Source organism: Lissotriton vulgaris, chromosome 8 (assembly GCF_964263255.1).
Source record: "Lissotriton vulgaris chromosome 8, aLisVul1.2, whole genome shotgun sequence".
NCBI classification, from domain to species: Eukaryota; Metazoa; Chordata; class Amphibia; order Caudata; family Salamandridae; genus Lissotriton; species Lissotriton vulgaris.
In genome coordinates, this window is record NC_141696.1 from 41,574,345 (window position 1) to 41,601,857 (window position 27,513).

Consider the following 27,513-nt stretch of genomic DNA (forward strand, 5'->3'; position numbering starts at 1 on the left):
TTTATTTATACCTTTTTCTTTAGATCATTATTTCTAAAGTAATTTTGTTTGGCAGAAAAGGATACAACAAACACAATTACATACACAATTATTGACAATACACTCAGAAATACATTAACAAAATGATACTAACACACTCTGTGAAAAGAAGGAAAATTTTTCAAGTGTAACATCCCACAAATAATTAGTGCGGACGAATCATAAAATACACGACAAAAGAGCCAATTCGAAAACAAAAGCAAAAACAGCGTAAGGCAGATATATTCTTGAAACACAATAAATGTCTATAATTAGCTCTTGCTGGATTGCCGACGCGTTTCAAGTTTGGACATGAAGTTTCCAAACTCTCATCAGGGCTCTTGTTATTATTCTGGGTATTAGTGTTAGGTTGGCCTGCTCGAGTTTCTAAAAATGGACCAAATCCTTTATTCAGGACACAGCCAGGATGGCTTCAATGACATCACCAACCTTAAAGAGATCGATTTAATGGCCAAAATAGGGTCTGGGGGCGGAGGATTGTCTTTTCATAGATTCCTTTCAAATTCTTCTGCTGGGAGATGGCAGACACTTCTGCCCTGTGCCTTTGACTTTTGCTGCTAGCAGCACTCCTCGCCCCCACTCTGCGGCCCCACCGAGAGAGAGAGGGTATTGCATCCAAGTCGCGCCAACTGAGAAGCCTAAAGACTACAACGGTAATTGACTACGAAGCGCCGAGGACAACAGAGTGACTGCGAACAGCCCCGTCTGGGGCCGCAGAGTGGGGGCGAGGAGTGCTGCTAGCAGCAAAAGTCAAAGGCACAGGGCAGAAGTGTCTGCCATCTCCCAGCAGAAGAATTTGAAAGGAATCTATGAAAAGACAATCCTCCGCCCCCAGACCCTATTTTGGCCATTAAATCGATCTCTTTAAGGTTGGTGTTGTCATTGAAGCCATCCTGGTTGTGTCCTGAATAAAGGATTTGGTCCATTTTTAGAATCTCGAGCAGGCCAACCTAACACTAATACCCAGAATAATAACAAGAGCCCTGGTGAGAGTTTGGAAACTTCATGTCCAAACTTGAAACGCGTCGGCAATCCAGCAAGAGCTAATTATAGACATTTATTGTGTTTCAAGAATATATCTGCCTTACGCTGTTTTTGCTTTTGTTTTCGAATTGGCTCTTTTGTCGTGTATTTTATGATTCGTCCGCACTAAATTGTTTAATTGCAACGTTTATAGTTTAGCAGTTATTTGTGGGATGTTACACTTGAAACATTTTCCTTCTTTTCACAGAGTGTGTTAGTATCATTTTGTTAATGTATTTCTGAGTGTATTGTCAATAATTGTGTATGTAATTGTGTTTGTTGTATCCTTTTCTGCCAAACAAATTTACTTTTGAAATAATGATCTAAAGAAAAAGGTATAAATAAATATACCGGATCAAATCTAACGTCGTTGTTCATTTAGTCCCAGCAATAAGTCATTGAGAGAGGGGGCACAGTTTTTTGTTCTCACTATTGCAACCAGATCATGAGACACAAGCCCTGCATCCTGTGACATTCTTTTAACATACCCTCTAAGAATTAGAAAAATAATATTGCCAGATGGGCGTGGTTATGGTGTCGACTAAGATGGCCGCCTAGGGATTCCGCTCTCCGCATTGGGACTGCTTTGAAGCCTGTCGACGCGTTTTCCGCTGTACTAATTGCTGGAAACTGGTCGCATTGCTCATACGATCATGCAGAGACCTCAGTGAGGTGTTTTTTATATTTCAGTGCGACGCGCTTCATCCTTTCCTTTCATCAGCGTTCAGCTCCTCACGGCACCCGCCATTTTATGCGCGCGCCCTTCGAAGCCTGTTCAGCGCCCTGTACCTCAGCGCTTCACCACAAATGCCCCGGTTTACTGGCTCATGCAGTCCCCACATTCCTCCCGCCAGCTGTTTTTTATTTTTTTAAACCTCCTTCTTAGCGGCTAATGTATCCTGTTGCAGCTGCTTTGTGTGCTTATATTTGACTGAAGGGCTTCTTCCATCATGAGTTTTGCTCCATTGACCTAACTGAGTTGTTCTTCCCTTCAAGAGCCCTAACTGCTTCCATGTCACCGGAAGCATGTGCATAGGAGACACAATTGAAGTTTATTCCTGTATTTCTTTTTTCTGTAAGGCTGTCTCTTCTTCACGACGTCCGCCATTTTGGGGGAGCGTTCTGAAAAAAAATTGGCTCTTTCATACAACTACTGGAGTACCTCTCATCGCCAATAATTTTTGCAGCTTCTCTTTCATTAGCCTGTTTATCCCATTCCAAGTGTGCTTATTAATGTCGCTTTGTTTCATCTGCTACAGGATTTCTTCAACATTCCGCTGTGGTAATTGGTTGCTGTTGTGACTAATTTAATTTGTCTTCCTCTACAGGCTTTGATTCAACATTTTCCTGCATAACCACGATTTTTGTTTTTGTCAAATTGCCACTTACATCGTGGCCTTCTGCTCTCTGAACAGCATTTAAGCTTTTACGTCTTTATTGTTCCTATGCAATGTCGCTTTGCCTCACTAATGCTTTATTTTGTTACCCAAAGTTCATCAATATATGATTCTTTTTGACACTATACCCTTGACACTTATGGCAAAATTGCGCAAGCCTAAATTTGTTTTTGTTCCATCAAATAGCGCAGTCTTGGCATCTTCTTCAGCTTCTTCATTGCCGGATCTGACTTCTTCAACAATTTCGAGCAAAATGGCTGGAGTAACTTGACTGCGCAAGCTGCTCCAAGCAAATATTTCCCTCCCATTTCCTCAACTAAATGATTGAAACATGACCCTTTTTCACCTGACCATCCACCATGTCTATGGAGTTCTTTTTAAAAGAAATATGTGCTTTGAGACCGTTTGTGGAGGAAACAAACAACAAGATGCAATTTCTTGAGGAAAAATGGTCTATCTTAGATAATAGAATGACTTCTTTGGAGCAACAATCCTCAGAAATTCAGGTTCATTCTCGGCGGATCTCTTCTCTTGAGAAAACGGTCCTCCGCCTCCAGCAACACACGGAAGACTTGGAAAACAGAAATGGGAGAAATAATCTACATATATATGGCTTACCAGAATCTTTGGAAGGTGATGACACTGTGTCGTTCTTTCCTCCCGAAACTCCTGGAGATGACCTCAACTACTTCCCTCAGCATCCAAAGAGCTCATCGGCTGGGTCCTAGACTTTCTTCATCAACTGTTCCATCTGAACCTCGAGGTGTCATTATACTTTTTTTGAAATTCACTGATCTCCTTTCAGTTTTGTCTGCAGCAAGAGCTAAGAGACAAGTTTCGTGGCTGGGTCAGAGAGTTTTCTGTCTCAAGATGCTCCCACTGCTACAGCGTCCAGAAGAAAATAATTCTTGCATCTCCGTGCTCCCCTCCAATCTCTTGATGCCACATATGGTTTATTCCATCCCTGTATTTTTAAAGTCACTTACCAAAATAAAACATGGACCTTCCAAGACCCAGCGGACTCAAGAACTTTATCCTGATTCACACTTCTATTAGCATGGACGCTACTAATTCTTCTAATGGTTGACTGTTTAACTCTTCTTTTTTTTTTCTTACAGTTTTCTTCATGATATTTCACATCCTATTTTCTTTATCTGTTGCACAGTGATTGATTTTTGATGTTGTTCATTGATTGTTTGTAGTATTGTTGTTATATCTCTGATCACTTCTTGAGTAGGTGTTTGCCTAAAATCGCTTAATATGTTCCTCAGGTCTAGCATGTTTCTGGTTCATCTTATTTAGTCATCCTTTTATTTTTTCCTCCTGCCAGTATTCTTATGCTAACTTTTTTCTTGATTTTTCTTATAGATTTCTCTATGCTCCCCTCAACTCATTCCACATGTTGTGCCTTCTGGTATAACATCTTAGTCCCGATGGGGTTTGGTGTCCCAGTTTTGGCTAGTTTGTCTTGTTGTGCGTCGCCATTGTCCCATTGTCCTTTTTTGTCTCCCCTTCAGGTATGTTATTTCAGTCGTCCTTTGGATATGTACTGTCTCTGCTTTTATGTCTTTTTGTCTTCTTCTATCCTTTTCTTCTTTCCCTCTCTTTCCTTTTCCCCTTGGCACCCTCTTCCTGATTTTATCTCACCTGCATATCTCTTATGTATATTTACTCTGTCCTCTTCTACATATATTATTTTCTCTTCTGTTTTTGTTGTCAACTCGCCTTCTTTTTATATCTATGTTTACGTTTTATTCCATATTTCTTTTTTGGTTTTTCTTCTTTTTCTATTGAATAATAATGCATTATTGGTTGTGTATACGTTTTTTCAATTTTTAATCCTGTCTCTTTCCGAGTTCTCTCCTGGAATGTGAAGGGTTTTATAAATCCGATTAAAAGGCAGAGAATCCTTTCCCACCTTGCCTCGTATAATCCAGAAATAGTTTTCCTACAGGAAACTCATCCAACAGAATCTGAGTCACTCAAATTACAAAGAAGCTGGGTGGGCACAGTTTTATTTTTGCCATCTACAAACAAAAAGAATGATGTAGTCATCTTATGTCACAAAAAGTTGAAATGTACAATCCTATCACAGGAGAATGACACAGATGGTATATGGGTCCTAGCAAAGTTATCAATTAACTCTGTCCCTCTTACCGTTTTAAATGTTTATGGCCCTACACAACCTGATGGTACTTTTTGGCCCCTGATTACAGAAAAGTAAATACAATATCGAGATGATTTCCTCATTTTAGGTGGTGATTACAACCAAATTGTTGATTCATTTTTTTATCGCAAATCTACAGTCCGCTTTACTCCGCATAAGGCTCACAGGCAGTTCCTTGATACCATTTCTCAGATAAATCTCATTGACTCCTGGAGACTTTCTCACCTTGACACCCTTGATTACTCTTTCTTTTCTCCTCCTCACACTTCTCTCTCTCGCCTAGACTACATTTTTCTCTATCAATCTTTGTGCCAAAATGTACTGACCTCTTCTATTGAGCCTATTGTCATTTCTGATCATGCCCCAATTATTACTGATCTTGATTTACTCCCTCTTGCCCAAAATCCTCTTGCTGGCGTTTTAATAATTCTTTACTTAGTGACCTTCTTTTTTCCTCTTTGTTTCGGTCTTTTACTAGGGAATTCCTTGATCTCAACTCCGATTCTGCTTCAGCTCCACACATCATATGGGATTCATTTAAAGCCACGGCTAGGAGATTCATCATAGATTTTGTATCCAAAAAAGAAGAAACGCTTTCTTCAAAAAAGGAAATCTATTTTAGCACACATTAAACATTAAGAGCACGTTTTCTATACCTCCTCATGATCTTCCATTTCCCCTGAATTGATTTGAGCTAAGATTGAATTCAACAAATCTACTACGGATATCGCGTCATCAATACTCCTGCGCAGTAGTGATCGTTATTATGGTGGTCGTAATAAGGCAGGTAAATTATTAGCAAATTATCTCTAATCGCATAAAGAGAGCACTCTTATTGATTCTATTTACTCTTCTGATAAATCCCTTCTATATAAGGATCTAGATATTCTTGACAAGTTTAAATTATTCTATCAAAATCTTTATACACCAGAATCTCCTCCTTCCTCTTCTCTTATTCGAATCTATCTTGACAAGCTTCCTTCTCCTTCTAATTCACATCTTAACTTCCTTGATCTTGCAAAAGATCTCTTGCTTAAAGAGCTTTCTTCAGCTTTAACTTCCCTTACTAAAGGGAAATCACCTGGTACTGATGGATTCTCTGTTGAGTTTTATCTACATTTCTCCGATCTACTACTCCCCAGACTTTTAACACTCTTTCAATCATTTTTTTCCAATGGCAAAACAGACAAGACTTTCCAGGAAGCCACTATTTGCCTTATTCCCAAAGACGGTTGTGATCCTCAATTTTGTAAAAACTACCGCCCAATTTCCCTTGTTAATGTTGATTACAAGCTCTTTGCTAAGATGCTTGTATAACGTTTAGATCTCCTAATGCCCCATCTTATCGGAAAAGAGCAGTGTGGTTTTGTTAAAGGGAGGTTGACTTCCGACAATTCTCGTCTCTTTCTTAATGTATTGAATAAATCTTCCTCACTTTCCTCTTCCTTGGCCACTATTTCAGTTGATGCTGAAAAAGCTTTCGACAGAGTGGATTGGTCTTTTTTGTTCGCGTCATTACGCTGGCATGGCTTTGGTCCCAAATTCATATCACTTATTTCACTACTTAATTCTGCTCCAAAGGCGTCCGTCTTAGTCAACGGCCGCATTTCCTCCTATTTCCCTCTTCAACGTGGTGTTTGACAAGGCTGTCCTCTATCCCCTCTTCTTTTTGTCTTAGCTCTTGAACCTTTTTTAACTTCAATTCGTAGCAATGATTCCATTTCCGGATTTCCTTGCGGTTCCCAACAGCTTAAGCTTTCTGCATATGCAGATAACATTCTTTCATTTATTTCTTCCCCTGAGATCTCTATTACCCCTTTGCTTTCTGAATTCCAATCATTTTCCTTTGTTTCTGGTTATAAAATCAACTCCTATAAAACTGAAATTCTCCCTCTTACCAAATTTTGTCTTCCTCACTCTTTCGCTGACACTGGATTCGCGTGGAATATCACAAAAATTAAGTACTTAAGTATTTGGTTTTCCAATTCCATCTCTTCTATTAAATTAAATTTATCTGCAGCCGTATGTCGAATCGAGAAACTAAATTCCTCTTGGAATCATTTTTTTCTTTCCTGGTGGGGTCGTCTGGATTTTATTAAAATGACGATTGCTCCGATTTTAATTTATAATATTTTTATGCTTCCTGTTCATATTCCTGCTCTTTATTTTAAACGGATTGATTCCTGTCTTTCTTCCTTTCTTTGGAAGGGTAGGAAATCCGGAATAGCTTTATCCTTTCTCCGCAAACCTAAGTCTAATGGGGGCATTCATTTTCCCAATGTTCTGCCCTTACTCCCCTATGGCTCCTTATTGAACATTCCTTATTGCTACCTCACTCCTTTGACAATCTTATCAGTTTTTCTGCCAAATCTTCCCTAACCACCCTTCCCTTGTTTAAACACACTTGTTCCTTATTGAAACCTCATGTGTTTCCTGTTGTTAACTCCCGTGAATCTTTTTTATAAACCCTCTATGGTATAATTCGCTTATCCTCTTCAACAACAGGCCCATTTTTTGGAAGTCATGGAGGTTAAAAGGTATTATATGGGTTAATCATCTCTTTGACGGTCTTTCCCCTTGTTCCTTTCCCCAATTCCAATCCTTATTCCATTGCCCTCGCTCTTTTTTTCACCAGTTTACTATTCTTATGGAAATCGTCACTGACACATATTACTCTCTTCCCTCTTCCCCTTCGTTGACTCACCTAATTCCCTTCTCACAATACTCAATACTTTTCCCAAGGCCTCCCTTATAAATACATTTTTCCTGGACCCAGACCCATATCGTATTAAATCTAAATTAGAACGCGTTTGGGAATCAGATTTAGGATGTGATTGGTCTATAGCTTTTTGGGACAAACTTTGGATCAGGTCCTTCAAAAACTCTCGCTTGGCTTCCCTTACTCAATCATTTGTTCTTTCTCTATCACAGACTTTACCTTTCCCCTGTTTCTTTAGCTCGCTTCTCTTCTTCTACTACTGCTAATTGTTGGGATTGTACTTCCTCCAACGCTGACCTTTTTCACCTTCTTTTTCTCTGCCCTCTGGTTTTTGCTTTTTGGGAGAAAGTCTGGTCATATATTTCTCGTATCCTTACTTTCTCTGTCCCCTATTCTATTCCAATACTCTTTGCTGGTAGTCTCTCTGACTTAATTGATCTTTCCCCACATACTCATGGTCTTTTTGATCTCATGCTTGCTCTTGCTTTTCAACATATTTCCTTCAATTGGAAGACTTTTACAAATCTTTCCATACAACATTGTTGGAACACTTTGTCAATTTCATAGATTGGATGTATCTTTTGCTTCGACTTGTACACCAAGATTTAACAGAGATGTATTATGGTTGCCTCTCACTTCCTATTTAGCTCGAGCTGTACTGAAGAATGTTTCACATTTAAATTCTGAGAATATTAAACCCCCTTGAAAACCTTTGTCCCTGATTTTTCATCATTTTTGTATTTTATCCTTTTATTTATCATGTAAGTTGGATTTCCTTGACAAATTAATATTGCCTTATATATGATATGTTTCTTGTATGCATTTCTTTGCCTTGTCTTTTATGCTTCTTTAATGTGAGATTATTACCCCATATTTTCTTCCCTTCCTTTTCATCTCCCTCCTTCCCCCTTCTCCCTCCCTCCCTTCTAGATACAATCTCGAAAATGCTTTTATTTTCTTCTCCTGCTCATATCAGCTTACTTATTTGCCTTATGTATACCTTCTTTTATGCGTATTGCTGGAATATTTTTTACCTTGTTTCATATTAATAAAGCTTTTCAAACTTAAAAAAAGAAAAATAATTATGCCAGAGAGTTACTGACAATAACAGCATGTCTTCTTCTGATTCAAGTATTTAATTACATTTAGGCCAGGAAAGAAGCACGGAAAAACAGATGTTCTCTGTTGTCATGCAAAGGAGAACAAGATGCCATTTACTCCACCGGCCTGAAGCTTAAGGCTACGAAAAGCTAATTTCATCCATTTACCAAGAACAATAAGGAACAAATACTCCAAATCTGGCTAAACAACATGAACCTAGATGGATTTGAACCACATGTTGTATTAGATACTGTTTTATAGTAGCAGGATACTGGGTTTTTAGGGGATAAGGTGGGGACATTTGTAAAATGTGAACATTTTTTATTTTAATTTCATGTTACATTTTTGAAGACATGCAAATTAATATTGTAACATTTTGAAACAGTAATATTTAAATTAGTTAATTAATTTATAAACATGTAATCATTAATTTAAATGGATTGATAAAAAAAGGTTAAAAAATGTAAATGTACATTTGGAAATATTTTTCCAATTAAATTAAAAAACATTTTGAAAATTATTGTTTTAAATGTTATAATGTATAATGTTATTATTTATGTACCTTTTATTTTGTTAAATATGTTTATCTACACAAATTGTTGCTATACATTTTTAAGCAATTTTTATTTTCAATGGATTTTTTGTTAATATCTGGAATATTTCACTTTCATTGTTAATACATTTTTTAAAAAAGTCTTTAATGAAAAAAAGAATTCAAATTAAGTAAAATTAATGTATGAAATTATAGTAAATGTGGATTAACTATGATGTATTTATAAAAATGCATTTTAGTTGCATATTTTACCCTGACACATTTTGTATGGTAATGAAAAATCACATGCATATATATTTTTGAAGCATGGGCGAATTTTGCGAATTCGCAATTCGCAAATTTGAAAATTTGCAAATTTGCGATCCGCAAAATCCGCGAATTTGCGGATTCGCGGATTTTGCGGATTGTGTGGGTAAAGGGCAGGCCGGGTGGGAAAACGGTGCATATCGCTAGTGTGAGGGGCAGGGCCAAACGGGCGAGGCTTATATGCAAGTTCACATGCCTCTTGTGTGCATAAAAGGACAGGCACGGATCAGAGAGGCTCGTGGTCACAGGAACTGCACAGGGATTGAGCTCGTGAAAGTCAATAATGCAAAGGCCTCCATCAAGCATCATAGGTAATTTCCGACGATAGATATGGGGAGAACGCACACCTGCCCAGCCTCGACAAAACTCACATTTTTGGGGGGCTGATTAACTTTGCCATCCCACCGAAGAGCACCGGGGTCCCTCGAGTTCACATGCCTCTTGTGTGCATAAAAGGACAGGCACGGATCAGAGAAGCTCGTGGTCACAGTAACTGCACAGGGATTGAGCTCGTGAAAGTCAATAATGCAAAGGCCTCCATCAAGCATCATAGGTAATTTCCGACGATAGATATGGGGAGAACGCACACCTGCCCAACCTCGACAAAACTCACATTTATGGGCTGCTGTAACTATTTTAGGATGGCGCCGGCAAGCTGCCTGCGCCATTCTAAAATAGTTACTAAATTAGCTTAATCAGGAAGCACTAATAGATAAAATAAAGCTGGTGCTCGAGCACCTGCTTTATTTTATCTATTAGTGCTTCCTGTTGAAGCTAACTTAGTAACTATTTTAAGATGGCGCTGGCAGCTTGCCGGCGCAATCCTAACATAGTTAAAAGTTCAACAGGCTTGAACTTTTGCCCCCCAAATCCACCGCTCGCGAATTTCGCGGATTTTCAGTAAGTTCGCGGGAGTTCACGGATTAACCAAAAAAACGCGAAATCCGCGAGCGGAACGGATTTCCCGCACATGCTTAATATTTTTGCTATAAAATGTGTTTGTTGAAAAATGTATTATTATGACCTTTTATTTGGGGAGCGTGCCCAAGCCCCGAAGATGGCGGACGAGTCTTGCTAATGCTGCGTGCTGAATTCCCTGTTTATCCTGAGCATCCCTCTTAATTGGCAATTTTACCTGTCTCGATGAACGTCTACTGTGCCCCTGTGGATCGGCGGCATCCGATGCTGGCCTCCTGAGCCCTGAGGACAGTCTGCGGAGGCCCTGGGCAGTGCGGCCTGAGCCTTGGTAAGGGCCTGGTCCAGATGGGGCACATGAGGCGGGCACATAAACTCCGGCTGCTACCGCGACCCGCTGCGGTCCCTCTGAGGACCCCGGGACTATCGTGCGCTACTACCCTCTGAATTTTTAAGAATTATGTATTTTGCTTTAAACCTTTGCCAATTGCTTTTTGACTGAGCGCCCCTCTTCTTTCTATATGTGTAATAGTATCTTCATGTTCACTTATTCACAACTGTATAGTAGCTTCTTATTCACTTAATGACAACTTTACATTCTTTTGGTCAATAGTCAATAATATTTCCCTTTTCCTTATCAGGTATGTGCGGGAACCATGGAAGACGCAACAGAACTGATTTCATTACGGACTTCAGGTAAGAAGGATTTCTATCTCTGTCTCTCTCTCTCTCTCTTGTACTTGTTTTACATGAAGCTCCTCTTGAAATCCTTAAGCAGTTATTCTGATAACTGCTGCAGACTTCCTCTGAATTGCTAGTGCTGACTCCGCCGAGCGCACAGAACAGAGACACTATTACTCCAATAGTTTAGTCACATAACCAAACTCCCCCTCAGTTTTTGGAACTGAAGTAATTGTTGACTTGTACCTTGGCCACTAATCGAGGACTATATTTGTGATGTTCGTGGCGAAACTAAAACATCAAAATTTAGCATATTAAAAATACCCTGACTAATTTTTGTGGCGCACCCAGAAAATGCTGCCTCTAATGGAATTACCTATGGAGAAGTGTGCTATAACAAGGCTGAGCGGGCTGGTTGTGCCTTCACTGTCTCACACTCTGCAACACTAGAACGCTGACTCGAGAGTAGAATTTTAGCGGCCATTTTTGAATTTCGAGTACTCCATCCTTAAAACCAGCTGATTCCTTTTAGTTTCTTCTTAGCCTGGTTTTAGCTTTTGTGTACAACTACATTTAAGAACTGACCTCGTTAAGCTCTAGGATTCAGTCAGGCTCTTACAGTGGGTGTGTGAGTGGTCATATCAGTCTGTGAGTGGGTTTGTGAGTTGTTTTGTGGATGTCTAAGTGGGTGCGTTAGTAAGTGAATGGGTGTGTGGGTCGGGGTGTGAGTGGCTGTGTTGGTCTGTGAGTGGACGTGAGAGTGGCAGAATGGGTGTGTGAGTGAGTATCTAAGTGCCTGTTTGGGTTTATCATTAGCTGTGTGGGCTAGAACAGAACCTCACATGCCCCTTTATCCAACAAAAGTCCACAGTTTGCACAAAATATCTACCCAACTGGAGTACTTTCTACTGGTTAATTAGTAAGTGCTATCTCGTTGGGTAAGTGTCAAGTGCATATTCTACACTACAACTATGTAATGCGCTTGATCGAAATATCTCTAGTGACCTTCTGTGCGTTTAATTTAGGCAATGTGATTGTTCTTCATGTGTCTTCTTCCGTAACTCTGTGATAACAAGAATCCTCATATAGACAAGACAACAAGACTACAAAGAGGTGAATCTCCACCAAACAAGGGTGCATCCTCTCAACTATATAAAGTAAGTACTCCTTTATTTGGTGGAGATGCCCTCGTATTTTACGCCTTCAAGAACCACAATTGGCAGGAAACATACTGGGGACATTTTGGTAAGCTGTCCATCATCCTGGCAAAAGGCGGAAAGGCCTGTGCATACTACTATGTAGGGCAGGGCAGGGTCAAAAGGTTGTATCTTCCAGGGGCCATATTACGGAAGTGCCCAGGGGGCGCAAAATATCTTAGTGCCCGCTTTGCGTGACACTGGTGCACTTTGGTATTACAGAAAGGGTTGCAGATGCTTGTGTTCCTTCTTTAAATTAGATAGCACTGGAGCACATATAGCACATATAGCACTAGAACTATCACCATAGGGTCTTCTCTCTGTTGCATTGCCCCTGCAAATGAGTAATCCCTTTGCTCCTGCACCCACACCATATCATAGACATGGGCACAGATGCAAGTCAGTGAGACCCCCTGATCCCCTGATCGCAGCCCACTGGAGGTGGGAAAGGGGGTCCCTAGACATTCCCTTGCAGGCAGGTGCAGTCACTCACTGTACCCCCCTGCAAGTGGATCTCTCTACCCTGTTAAAAGGGCAGGTGGATTGCCACCTGCACTATGAAACACGGATCAATGCTTAAAAGCTGCCCAGTAGTTCACTTGAACGCACTGCCCTGGGGCAGCGCAAGTTCGCAGCTGCCCTGGGGGCAGCACATTCAATGAAGTAGGATGCACTTTCCCTGTTTGAGTCCAGCGCTCCTGTTTTAAGGTGTGCCATGGCGCACACTGGGAAAGTGGCCTTATCCATAATACGGCCCCTAGTTGGCAGTTCTACTGGCAGGTGATTTTGCACATTTGCATACTTGTAGTAATTAAAAAGAATATCCATGGACTCTGCTCTCACCAGGAAAGGACAAGAATGAACTCACTCAACACAGCAGTCTTTCCTGGACAATGATCTGGCTTTCTGACAAATTTGGTGTAATTCCGTTCAGCAGTTCAGTCTGTAATCATGTCTCATCTCCCTATGGGAAATTGCATAGAGAAAACTTGGTTTGGTGCAGCTCAGCCCTGTAACTTGGATTAAGGGCCTTTAACAACCAGTATAGCCTTTGGCAGCGGACTATAAGGCTATGGTATATACTCATTTACTTTTGCCAGGAATGCCAGTATGAATTCCTGGCACTAAAAAACTGCATATTTTAGCCCTTAATGTAAATTTTAGGCAGAAATGACCTTTGTGAAAATTCCCCTATGTATCTAAGCCTGCTTATTAAAATGTGTATAATTCTTAAAATCAGTTGATACCTGTGCCATTGCTGACCTCTCCGTGTGAACAAGGAACACAGTCAAAGCAGCACACAGGCTCCCCCTGTCTGGCAGCCTTTCTGTACCCGGGAGGACAACTCTCACTGCAGACGGAGGGTGGAACCTGAGGGAGGTGAAAAAAGATAATTTAGTGGAAGACAAAGGGCGGATTCTGCAGGAAGAGCAATGAAAATATTAATTGAAGACAGAGTGCCAAACCTGAAGGAGGAGCAAAAATAAATCATTAATGGAAGACAGAGTGTGGAATCCGCAGAAAGAGCAAAAATAAACTATTGTAGGACAGAGCACAGAACCTGAAGGATGTCACCACTACTGTAGTTACACATTAGGTCACAGTTTTTACAGGAAGAGCTGTTTTGCTACTAACTGAAGTTTGATGAATCTTCGCAAAACTTTCCAAAACAAAGTTCATCCAACTCAGCTCCTTCCTGGGAGGTTTTTTGCTGGTTTGTGAAGCAGGGGCAGAGAAAATGGGTGGAGGGGATCATAAAACATCAGTTTCTCCTGTTAATGCGCACACAAATTATGGGAAGCGATACAGAAAATGGCTTATCCAAATTACACCAACTTCGACAGAAGGTTTAATATTTACACAGAAAGTGTTCTATTTGTGATTTAGTGTACATCCGTTCAGCCATTTTTGAGGAATTAGCATTTGAATTATAGTGCTATTGGAACAGCTGGTGCTGCAAGAGCACCGCAGGACTGCCAAAGGACCACAAATACAAAAAAAACCCAGAGCAATCTGATTTATCGTGTGCAGGAGGGGGTTGGCCACCTGTGGGGGCTGGGTGATGTGCATGGTCTTAAGCTTTTCTCAGTGAGGGATTTGTATGAATATGATCTTTACTGGAAAAAGCAAAGGTTAAAGTGATGTTATAGTTATGTGAGAAACCCTAGAAATTCACTGAAAAAAACAAGTGTAAAATGACATTATAAATAGTTCTTCTAATAATATGAAAACTGAAGTTTACAAATAAAAACCACTGAAATGCATCAGTTATAATTTACGCAGCTAACTATAACTTACACCCCCACCATGGACTGCATATGACCTCACATATTACATCACAGATGAAATCTCAAATGTCATCATTGATGGGATCACTGATCACATCATTCCAACTGATAGGATAGTTTGCTCAAAGCTTTTCAAACTAGAACATTTCAAGCAGGTTCCATAACATCTGTAGCACTAATGGGCACATCCTTTCTCAATGGCCAGAACATGAAACACATCTGTGAAATCACCTGCATTAACTAGATATTCTGCTTTTTTTTACTGACATCTAAGTGCTTAAGAAATGTAATGGGTCCATAGACATTAATGAGATCAGTCATTTATTACATGTTGAACGCTGTTCAAAAACAGTGTTTGGATATCATTGACCCTAATGAGATATGTCTGTTTATTACCTCATCAGATATAGAATTGATGGTCAGGGGCTTGACTTCTATATGTTAGCCAAGTATTAGGCCCTATGTACTACCCTTCATTGTATGTAAAAGTACCTTACACATACTCCTGAAATTAAGGTCACAAAAAACACTGCAATTTGAAATGCTTGTAAGTAAGTCATGCATACATTATACATTCTTCAACAGTGTATCTCTCTTAGTTTTAGTGAAAGTTTGGAAATAAATATCTTCACTTTATAAACTTACTACTTTTCCAGAAATTGTTTACTTTGACAACTCTTTCACAACAGCATGTGTTAATCCTATGCTTAAAAAGTTTGATAGAAAAGCAGATATTTGAGATGAGCGGATCTAGAGTGTTGCTCATGTTGAGGGTGCTCTATACAGGAGCTGTTTTCCACCTAAACTTGAGAACTACCCAGAGGTTTATGTTTTTTTGCATATATATACATGCCCATTTGTTTTTCACATTTGGATGAACGTTGGAATTTATGATGAAAATATATATACATATATTTCAACAGTCTCTAGGTGCTTCTGAAGCATAAAGGGGCAGGCGAGTTAACTGTAAGTCTGCATAAATAACCATGGGCCTCATTCACAAAGGCATATTAAGTTGTGATTTGTACATTTAACACTGTGGAGTCTCCTCACTCGGGGCAGAGTCTCCACACTCCACACTGTAAACTTGCACTAAAAGTGTCAGCTTACCCTTATGAATCAGGCCCCAGGCTTTTATGCCATATATAAATTGGAGAAGGCTCCATACCACTCACAGGTGAACTAGAATTGAAATCCATGGGTTAGGAGCAGAGACTGAGAGTGCGCTTGCCAGTACAGGCCTTGTGATACTTTGCGATGTAAAGCAGGAGGCCATCCATTTCCAGTTCCATTCTCCCCAAGACTCTCTCCGCTCGGCCCAGCTCTCCCTCACAACGGTATCTCAGATCACAAAAGCAGAACATGAGGGCGCTCCTTCTCCCTTCTCCCTCCTCGCGGGCAAGGCATGGAACTCCCTCCCTTCTCCACCTCCAACAGACTGCACCGCTCCCTAAGTTCCTAAAGGACCTCAATCCCTGGCTCTTCAATGGAACTCAGTGATTCTCCAGGTTCTGAGGCAATCCCCTGTCTCTCTCTCCCCCAGATCACATTCCGGGTGATGATAAAGGCAGTGCAAGTTTCTAACTGTCCCAGCTACTGTGTAAACAATGTTTTATTTCATAAAAGAAAGAGAAAATAAATTTGGCAGCATTCAAAACAGAAATGTCACTCATCATTAGTCTTCATCTGTGGGTTTCAAGTGAAACGTTACTCAGTAGTGACCCAAGTGCATTCTGGTCAATGTGGTCCAACTTTTGCAACGTTGCACTTCTTTCAGTGAAGCAAATCTTGGTAACTACTATTTCTTTCACTGCTTAATTTTTTTACCTTGATAACAATTAATGTATTCCAATCTTTAATTTGTTTAGCCCCAGGCATATTTGTTTCGCCCTTCATGAGCAGTTAGGTGGAGCACAGCTAGTACTGAGCACCAAAAGCATTTGCCACATAACATTTGAAGGCCAGTACCTTCATCAAACAGTATATTACTACAAGGGGCACCTCCCTCTGGTGCACAGCCATTGGCCAAGTAACCATTTCATGCAAAAAAACAAAAACCACCATTGGCAGCACCTACAACAGGACTTCCACCCAACAATAGCCTTCAGCTGTGGAGTTCAAGTGAAACAGGAATCAATATCCCTCCCAGTGCATTCTGGTCAGTGTGGTTAATGTTTTCTCAAATTTGTAATTATTCCAGTGCAGCAAAACTCATTTTTTCCAATGTTTCATTTTCTCTACTTGAGAACTATTATTTTTTCCAGTGTTACAATCTGTCCTGCATTTCATCACATTCTTTTAATTTGACCCTTACTTTTTAGTATGCCTCCAGCACATTACTATGTAAGCGCTATAGCGCTATAAACCTATGCTAGGACATAACTCAGCTCAACTAGGACGTTCTGGATTTCTTTGTTGTGACTTTGTTATAATTAAATGATACTCTATTCTCATTATCATATGTTGATCTAACTTGACATTGTGTGATTTCTGTGACATACAATATGTGCATTACAAGCTACTTCTACGCCCTACCACTTACGGGCAACCAATGTTAGCATTGGTTTACTAGAAGTTAAATGCCATTTTACCTTTTTGCTGCTTTTGCACGCAACACTGCATAAAACTGTTGTAGTGAGTTAGGATGCTTGAATTACTTCACATGAGAAAGGCTTGTTTTCCACATCCCTAGACTTACATCCCAACCTTAGTCTGTACAGTGAGTGCGGAAGCCTCCAAGGTTATCATAGCAATGTTAGTTGTTATTTGGGGTGTTCGGCCCACGCTTTAGACACAACATGCCCACAGTTGCAGCTGAATGAAATTCCAGCACCTTTAATATAGCACTGCATGCATGATTAGAGCACTTGGAGAAAATCAGTTTCCAGAGAGAGAGAGCTTTTGCAGATCCTTTTTGTTTTTTTTTTTTAATATTCTTTTTATTTTTCAGTGGCTGAGGCAGAACAAATACAGGGATGTAACAAAATACAGCAATAATAAGGCAATGACACACAATAGCAAAATTCAAAACATATAACTCAAATACTATCTCCTGAAGATATAATCATGGTTAAATTAAATCCAATTATCGATAGGAAGCCATAACTTCCTAGCAAATGACTTTTTTCTTCGTCCTTTTAATTTGTAGACTGCATTGTCCATTCGGTACGTATCTAGCAGCTTGCCTAACCATTGTTCAAATGATGGTGGATCAGCGTCTAGCCATCTTGAGGTTATGCAGAAACGATAGATAGACATTCCAATGAAAAAAAAAAGCTCTTGATCAGCAGATAAACTCTCGGATGGAAAATATACACCAAAAATAGTGACAGAAGGGCATAGTTTGATATTGACATCAAGCAAATTAGTCAAAAAATGTTCTATCTTATTTTTATATACGGTAAGTTTAGGACAACTAAAAAACATATGACATGAGTCAGCTGCTAAAATCCCACACCGGCTACAGTTGATACCTTTCGTAGCGTTCCATTTAGCAAGTTTAGCAGGTGTGTAATACAAATCCAAAGAGGCCATATAGTGTTGGCTTTTAAGAGAGCTATTAATTAATACTGTATTACTAATCTCAAATGCCCTTGCCAAATCAATCCCTTCTATAGACAATTTTCTCTCCCACTTCTGGGCTTGTTGAGCGAGGTCATCGTGCAGCCTGTTAATCATTAACTGATATAGTGTGCCAATACGGGCATCCTTCCTACCACTCTCCAAGACATCATTAGACTCCATTACATCACTATAAAGAAGATTTTTTTTTTCCAAAAAACTGCGAATTTGTAGATACTTAAAAAAATCATTTCTAGAAAGACCAAATGTGTTTTGTAGTTCGGAGAATGACATTAAAGTCCCATCTAAGTACATTTGCCCTATTGAGTGAATCGGTCCCAGACGAAGTCGAGAAATAGGGGTGCTTTGAGGAATCCCAGAAGTTGGAATGTTACAACATATAGGTGTGTAGAAATTATATTTAGGAATAATCCGTAAAACTTTATTCATCTGTCTCCAAGCCAGAAAAGCAGAGAAAAAGATCTTGAATTTCGTTTTTTTATAATAGCTCGGCTCCGTAAAAATCAGTAGTGATTGACGCGCATGATCACCCATAAGCATTTCAAAAATAGATGGGGCCTTACAGGTTTCGTTGGCATGATCGTGAAATAATAAAACTTTAATAGTTTTAAGAGTAATGGCCCAATAATATATTCTGAAATTCGGAAATCCTAACCCCGCACGTCCTTGCGGAAGAGTACACCACTTAAGAGATCTTCTAGATCGACGATACCCCCATAAGAATCTAGACAACATCCTATCTATTTTATTGAAAAGAGACATAGAAAAAAATAAAGGAATAGTACGAAAAAAATAAAGAAATTTTGGGAAAATTAGCATCTTAATGAAATTGGTCCGTCCGAATAAAGATAAATGTAAATTGTTTAACCGTTCCAAGGTCCTATTGGTAGATAAAAGTAAAGGGTCCAAGTTTAATCCAACGATGTCATCTATTTTGGGAGATAAAGTTACCCCAAGGTATATAGCGGTAGAATTAATTGGGAGATCAGTCGGTGTACCTGTTTTAGAGTGTATGATTTGGGTTTTTGAAACATTCAATTTATAGCCAGAAAATTTGCCAAATTCGCTAGCAACTTCGATTATTTTAGGTAAAGCAATGGATGAGTCAGGGGTTACGATGGCCACGTCGTCTGCGTATGCTAAGACTTTGTGATCTATTCCGTGGAGTCGAATTGGGGGAATGCCAGGTTCTGCAATTAATCTGTTCAAATAAGGTTCTAAATAAAGTGCAAATAAAAGTGGAGAGCAGGGGCACCCTTGTCTGGTCCCCCTAGTGATAGAAAATGGTCTGGAAATATCAGTACCTAGTCTTATTACTCCTTTTGCATTGAAATAAAGTGACTGTACAGCCTTAATAAATTGTGATGGAAAACCCTTCCATTCTAACACCGACCAAAGGAACCCCCAGTCTACTCTGTCAAACGCTTTTTCAGCATCGAGTAGGATCACTCCGACTGGGGATTCCTTTGCTTGGGCCCAATCCAACAGTGCAATAACACGTTTAACGTGATCTGTAGTATCCCTATGTTTGATAAACCCGTGTTGAATATGAGAGACCAGACCAGCCATGACATCATTTAACCTATTGGCAAGAATTTTGGAATATATCTTACTGTCTGCCGTAATGAGGGAAATGGGGCGATACGAACCAAGTTCCTTTGGGTCCTTGTTCTTTTTTACAAAAACAACTATGATAGCAGTCGACCAGGAATCAGGAGGGTTATCTTGAAATGCTGCATTAAAAATTTTTAGTAATTCTGTCTTCAGCAGATGTCTGAACGTCCGATAAAATTCGAGGGGAATCTGATCGGACCCCATGGCTTTGCCGGCAGCTAGACTCAAGATAGCCTCTTCAATCTCTTCCCAGCTTATTGGCCTAGCAAAGAGATCGATATCATCTGTACGCAGTGACAGTTGATTGGAGTTTCGAAGATAGTTTATAGGATTAAGAGTCTTATCAACTTCGTTGTTATAGTCGTTATACAACGTCTTGTAGAAACCATGAAATGCGTCTAATATCCCTGCCTTATTCCCTTGAAGGACCCCATTAATATCTTTGATGCATTGTATTTCATTAAAAGAGGATTTTTGGCGTAAACGCTGTGCTAAGATTTTCCCCGTACGTTCACTAAGTTCATACCGTTCTGTTCTATATTGTTTAAATTTTACGGCTACTTCTTCAGCAATATGTGTACGGAGTCCTGAACGTTCACTAGTTAGTCGAATTTGTGCATCCTCTATATTGACATTATTTTTACAGGCGGTGGTTAATTCGAGCTCTGCCAGCCTAACCTTATTTAGCCTATCCTTGAAGTCTTTTTGATTTTTTTGCCTTCTATAATTAGCGAAACTAATAGTCTCCCCCCGTACAACGGATTTAAAAGAATCCCAGACTACCTGTGGAGAGGCAGAATCATTATTTATAGAAAAATAATCTTTGATAATAGTGACCATGAACTGGAGGTACTCTTCGTCCAATAATAAGCTCCTCTGAAATGACCAAGATCTATTAAAGCTTTGACAATCAATAGGGAATTGAATCTCCGCGATGATGGGATTATGGTCCGAAATAACCCGTGGTAGTATTTCAATGCGGATTTGCTCCAGAAAAACCGAAGAAACAAAAAAATAATCTAAACGGACAAATTTTCGGTGGGGGGTGGAGAAGAAAGTATAACCAGGGTCATTGTAATAAAGCTTATTCCAAACATCGGTTAACCCGTTACACAATACCAGATCTCTTAGAGCTTTATACGCTTGAATCTTACGGCCCGTATATCTCTTTCCTAGTTTAATATCCCAATCGGCTGGTATATGAATATTGAGGTCCCCACACATTATTATCGGTTGTGTCCAAGTGGATAGCTCTGTGTTAATGAGGTTAAATAATTCAGCATCATCCAAATTTGGGCCATACAGACAGCATAAAGTAAATCTACAGCTACCAATTTTTAATTCCGCAAGCCCCCATCTCCCCCATTTGTCGGAAGATGTTTTAACGCACTTCCCTACTCCCTTTCGCATACAGATAGCAACACCTCTCTTGATACCCATTTGCTTAGATGTAATCAAAACCTCTAATCCCAGATTATTCAGGAGAGAGCGTTTATCCCATGAGATATGGGTTTCCTGAACACATAACAAGTCAATATTCAGAGTTTGTAGCATTGTACGAAACATAGCTATCTTCTTTAAATCATTAAGACCATTAATATTGATAGTGCATATTTTCAACCTTTTATACATTTCGAAAACAATATAGAAAAACGATTGTTGATCATCATCATAAACATTTGCTCCCCCACATTAGACTTTGTATGCCTTATAGCCATCACTGTATTGAACACCTCGGCCTTAGTAGCCATCCCTGTATTGAACACCTCAGCCATACACCCCCGCCACCACCCGTTGCCCATACCCACCCCCACCCTGAACCCCAAAACCCCTCCCCCCACCCTCCCCACTATAGGAGGCACAGGAACCATCAGTTCCTGAAACATATGGATGTCGTGTCCCTAGCTCCTAGCATCTTTACCAAAGAAAAGAGAAAATGAGAACGAAAAAGAAAACAAGAGAAGAGGAGTACTCAGAATTCAGACAGATTCAAACAAAGAATAAGAAGGAGTATAAGAAAGTTTAGGAACTAAATACATAGGAGTCCTACATTAGGATAAGAATTATTACTCAGTATGGTTCCTAAGCATATATTCTGAAATTTTCATAAAGCACGTCTGAGCTCATCAAAATCGATCAAAGAGAGTCTAGATACTCCTTAGCTTTAATTGTAGAAATGAAGAATTTTGTTTGGCCTTTGAATATAGTTTTAAGTTTTGCAGGGCCTTGAAGAAATACTGCTACTTCCTTCTTCTGGAAGTCAGGAATTAGTTGCTTCAAATGCCAGCGTTGAGCCACAGTAGCTTGGCAGTAGTCGGGTCGCACGAAAAATTGAACACCAAGACCATCCGCTTTCTTATCTGGTCTTGCATTAGCAAAGATGGCTTCACGAGCAAGAAAATTATTAAATGAAACCAAGATGGCCCTGGGATAGCTTTCTTGGCCTTGTCGCGGTTTCCTTGCGGTGAAAGGGAATCGGTGAGCTCGTTGTATCTCCCGGGCCCAATCCCAGTCGGTGATTTCTGGGAAAGCATCACCTAATAGATTAATAATAAACCGCCTCGGGTCACCTCCTTCTTTGTTTTCAGGGATTCCCAAGAAACGCAAGTTACTTCTGCGGGCCTGGTTTTCCAAGCTGGCTAGCTTATCAGATAAATCATTTTTTTGTGTTTTAAAGTCTCCTGCTTCTTGTCGTTGAGCCATACATTCCTCTTCCAGCACGGCTATCCTGGCCTCTGCTTCAGTGACCCTATCCGCAGTCTCTGAACATAGTTTAATTGCACGGCGTACTGCATTTTTGACTTTGGCACATGTCATTTGCGTACGTTGATTCTCGGCCTTACTTTCTGCCCGATGAGTCATCATAGTGTCGAATATCGTTTTCAATGTTATCTCTTCATTATTATCTGATGGCGAAATTGGGTCGGGTAAGCCATTATGATTAGGACCGAGAGTAACATCGGCAGCAGAAGCAGTAGCTGCTAGATTGGGAGATAGAGAATTCACATCGTTTGGTGGCCTGAGAATAGTCTCTTTACTCACTGCGCGAGAGGATCTTTTCTTCTTCGGCCTCTTTTTAATGATGGTAGCTGCATTTGTATTGTCAGGGCTGAGGCTACTCTCTCCGGCAGAAGATAAGCTCTCGCAGCTGATGTCTGCCCACTCTTTATTTGCGCCTGTTGCTTCATCAGATGAGAGATCTGAGAGAGAATAAAAGTTTTCAGGAAGTTCCTGATTATATTGCTGCGTGATAGTTTCTGTTTCAGCTCGCAGATCATTAGATAGGTCGTTTGATACCAGAGATAATGATGGAAGTGAGCATGACCGATTGGAAATGGCTCAACCGGGAACTGCAATTCCCATAATGCCCTTCCTCAAAGAGTCAGTCGGTATCAGAGCCGTTATCGCAGTAGAAGAAATATTAGTTTTATTCTGAATACCGCTGCTAATAGATGGTTGACAAGAAAGCTGAGCAATTGTTAAATCGGTGCTTTGATTGTCCATGCTTGAATTGTCGGTGCCATTGTCTATAATTTTCTTTTTAGCGGCGTGCTTCTCAAACAAGTCTGGCAATGTTTGTGATACATTGGATTTAGTAGCAACCCCCTTATTGGAGCTCTTACCCGGTTTTGTGGCAGTCTTGCCAGAAATCAGTGGTGCTGCCTCTGCCATCGCGACCTCCACGCTCACTTGTTCCACGTCCTTCGGCTTAGACCCAATGTCGTTTTTCTTACTGCTACGTGTTGCAATGGAGGGGGGAAGCGGCGTCCTCTTTTTCTTTCGTGAGCCCCCTCTGCCAGGAAAAACGCTCCTCTGTATCCAGCAGAGACAGAGTGTAGCGCGCCACAGCGGAGACCGCCGTCGGAGCTCAGAAAAATTTAGTAGCATTCGTGAACACCGCCTGTCACGAGGATAGTTTGTTGCAAGTGATAGTTTGTAGCAGTTTGTAGCAGTTTGTTAGGACTATGTACAATGCAGCGTAATACACTTGTCTTCCACCAATCTTCGCCGGTTTAAAATTCTTTTGTTCCAGTGCTTAGTCGAGGATCAGTCAAACGCCTCTCTGCTGCTGAGAGCACTGAATCAGGTCCCGTTGGTAGTGGGCGGAAGTGGACAACGCCTTTCAGCCACTCAGCTTCTCAGCCTCTCGACCTCCGCACAACGCCGGGGCAGCCTCTGCAAACAGCGGTAAATGCTCCGTCCGGCTGGCCAGGATCATGCTGACCGCAGATATACAGGTAAGGTGCCCCCGCTGATTTTTAGAAGATTCGGCGTAGAATCTCAGAGTCGAGTCTAGTAGTGATTAGGTAGAAGAAGTAACTGAAGTAGCTGAATATCCCTCTTCCCTTCTCCTCCCTTCACATCAAAACGCCAGGAGCAAGGGAGCTAGCTGCCTACACAGCCTTCCCCACGGCAGCCATCTTGCCTCTCCAGCTTTTGCAGATCCTGATGTGATTCACTCCTGCTGATCTTGGAGGCATGGAGTTCCCCATTAAAGCCTAAGAGACCTTCTATTATTATATAAAACCTAGTTCCTAGCTAGAGAGGGTGGCATACAAGGCACTATAGGACCTGTTTCCACTATCATTATAATATGATTTTTCCCTTTGTGTTTTATGGAATTGTAACAATGCTGATTGTATTATTTTTAATCATATGCCTGCTTATGTTAGCAAATATACTGCATCTTTCCGAAAATTGTTTGAGCAGTGAGAAGTGCATTCATCCCGAAGTTCAAAGCGCCAGGATGCCCTCCGGGTGACAGGTCTGCGCTCTACAAGTATACAAAATAAATAAATAAATAAATAAATAAATCTTAGAGCATGTCGTTAAAGTAAACATTTTAAACTTTATCGTGTCGCTTTTTACCCATGTTGTGAACTGGTATGAGAATAAAACTAAAGAGTGTTCTTGATTCCCACCATTCCTGAGTGTATCCTAAGTCGCATGTTCTGGGTTGTCTAATCAGTAGTACCTTTGCTATAGGATGAAGAGCTAATGAGACACTTATGCTAGTCGGTTAGGGGTTCTAGGTACTGACGTGCGTTTTTCACAATGCACTGAGGTCCTGGGTCTCTGAGCACAGTTCTGTGCATGAGCAGAATCCCCGCAACATGGCTCACCTAACGATGTGGTCTTATATTTTAGACTCTCAAGTAGTGCTTGTAACAGAACACGACACCCTCACTACTGTTTCCGGTTGACAGTGGTGACAGATTAACCTACCTATATGATTTATATATAGGTTTATTCAATCTGGATATTTCAAAAAGGTTCTTGTTTGTGCTACGTTTCATTTTTGTTGTGCCTATTTCTCGAATGTGTCCTTATGGCTGACGTTGATATCCCACCGCATAGTAAGGTGGCCGTCTGCAATCATTTGCAGGCGTTTGGCGTCACCTTGGAAGTTATGGCAGTTGTTTTTGGGGTGAGTGCTGAAGCAGCGTACCTACTTGAACTCTTCTACTCATGGGTTACCTTTCCTGCTGTCAATACGGTTACTGGTACATTTCACATTTATACTCCCACAGCCGTGCCTCTAAACTACACCCCTTATAGGACACTTGTGATTCCTATTACAGCCCCTCCATCAATGAGCGTGTACAAGATGAACGCGGTGCGGAGGAGGCAGTTGAATTGGGAATGAGACTCGTTGGAGTGTTTGAGGTGGTTTCCAATCTCGCCCTTGCTAATGTTAAGGGAGATGCGGTGTACTTCAAGGTGTCTAATGCTTTACGTGTTGCCCCCGATGCCGATAAACCCCAGCAGTTACCAAAAATAATTGCAGAGGCTTATAAGACCATCGGCCACAATAGTCTGGGTGTTAAGCATTTTGCTAAGGCACCAGCAAAGAAGCAAACACAGGCGGCGGTGTCTAATAAAGATGAACACCCCAATTTTCCAAAGCAGAATTGGAATAAGAATAAGAAACAGGGGAAAAACCAACAAAAACAAGGGTCATGCCCTGCTTCGCCAATACATATGTCGAATGAGCGCCTGTGTGATTTGCGCGACCGCACTAATATTAAGTCACGTGATCGTTTTCAGGTTCATAATCAACGTTTTCCTTGCTCTTTGCAGGATACATCGGTCTCACCACCTGGTGGGGGAAACAGCGGCAGAGGTCGGGTTGCGAACAAAGCCATGAGCAGCCCCGCAAGATAGAAGGCAAAGGCAAGCAAAACGACTTTCAGCGTCAAAGACCTCAGTTTCAGAAGAAGAACGTTGCCACTTTAACAGAGAGGTATGCCACGGATAGTGAGAACACAGCTTCGGAACTTGACAAGGTGTGGGAAGGATTGGGTTGATTTCTGAAGGCGACAGCAACTGACACGTTTGTTGCTGTTGAGACTGCTGACACTATAGTGGCTCCCCCTGACAGACTTTATGATATAGTCCTTTTAATTGAGGGTAACATACATGGTACTATAAAAGGGATTTTTGGGGAAAATATGACCTCTACCATGACATTTTGTTGGTGTAGGCCGACTGGCCCCCACCCTTCGTTCTGACCACTCCGAGAGGGGAGGAGGTAATCCTCCCTAGTTTCGCCCACACTGTGCCAAAGGAAAAGGTGCAGAATATTGCGGAAGAGTGGGCTAAGGTGCTTGCACCGGCTTTGTCCCATACTCAATGTGGATGGGACACATTTCTTCCCCCGGCATGAGATACCATTGCGGTCTATCCCACAGCCTCAACCCCAATATCCGATGTGACTTAAAGCGAAAGCTCCTTGATCAATTGGAATATCAAGGTGTGATCGAAACGTGTGTGTCTCCGATGAATAATCCTCTTTTTACTGTGACGAAGCCTGCTGGCTCGTACCGTTTGGTAGTGGATTACCGGCACTTGAACTCTCATTGTCGGACCTGCCCAAGCGTCTTTGCTGCTCTCATAGTCTCTCTTTTAGAGGGACTTAACCCTGATGCGTGCTCGTACGTGGATGATATTTATCTCACAGACGACAAATTATGGACACATCTGTGTCACGTTGACAGCATCATTTGTATGTTTGCAGACTTCGGTTACAAATTTACCTTTGCTAAATCTCACATTGCAGAGTATACAGTGTTGTTCCTGGACTATGAGCTCAACAATGAAGGTCGAGGTTTGGCACCTCACTTCCTGGAGAAATTCGCACAATTGCGCGCTTCTACAACTCTGAAAAAGCTACAATCGTTACTGGGTCTTTTGAATTTCGGGCATACTTATATTTCCGATCATCGCCATGTATCAAGCCTCTATACGCCTTGGTACAACCTACTTTCACCAAGTCTTATAGGCTGCCTGAACATTCTGCGATAGTACAATCTTTGCAGTCTGATCTTCTTGAATCGAAATACTTACTAACTTGTGACAACCACACCAACCTGGTAATAAGAATTGTGCCTGGGGCGGTTGGTTTCGCGTACCTGACTTTTAATGAGGTTGACACATTCCCTATTGCTTACAAGTTACACTTGTATACTTCGGCTGAAATGCAATTTTCTTCTGTGGAAAAAGTTTTGACTGCAGTGCAGATGGCGATTCTAAAGGAACGAGCGCTATCGCAGGGGAAACGCATGTTGGTTGTTACACCGTATCCTGCCTTGGAGGCAATGATGAAAGCAAGTGTACCAAATTCAAAAGCTTTGCATCCAGGTTGGATACAATGGGCCACGTCCTTGACGTCTCTGAATGTCACGTTTGTCTTTCATTCCTCTTTGCAAACTCAGGAGTTCTTGCAGTATGAATTTGTTCATCCGGCCTCTAACCATTGAGGATTTCCATTGTATCATCTACACTGACAGATCGGCGCAACCGGTGATGGGGTCAAAGCATGCTTATTTGGTGGCCTGCGCAATAGTGGTTGGTACGATGGTGGAATGGAGAGTTCAAGTCCGATGTCGTGCATACTCAGACATTAGGCGACTGTTCCGTCCAATTGGCAGA

General features: G+C 40.9%; 1 protein-coding gene across 1 annotated transcript in view; it reads right to left on the minus strand.

Moving 5' to 3' along the window:
* LOC147693345 (extracellular calcium-sensing receptor-like) overlaps positions 1–27,513 on the minus strand; it is a 112,244-nt gene that overhangs the window by 15,634 nt on the left and 69,097 nt on the right. Inside the window, exons 3-4 of the mRNA XM_086935944.1 lie at positions 18,648–18,661; positions 13,345–13,468 (exon numbers count right to left, since the gene is read on the minus strand). Of these exons, the coding sequence (XP_086792070.1) occupies positions 13,345–13,468; positions 18,648–18,661 (138 nt within the window). The remainder of the gene's footprint in view (positions 1–13,344; positions 13,469–18,647; positions 18,662–27,513) is intronic.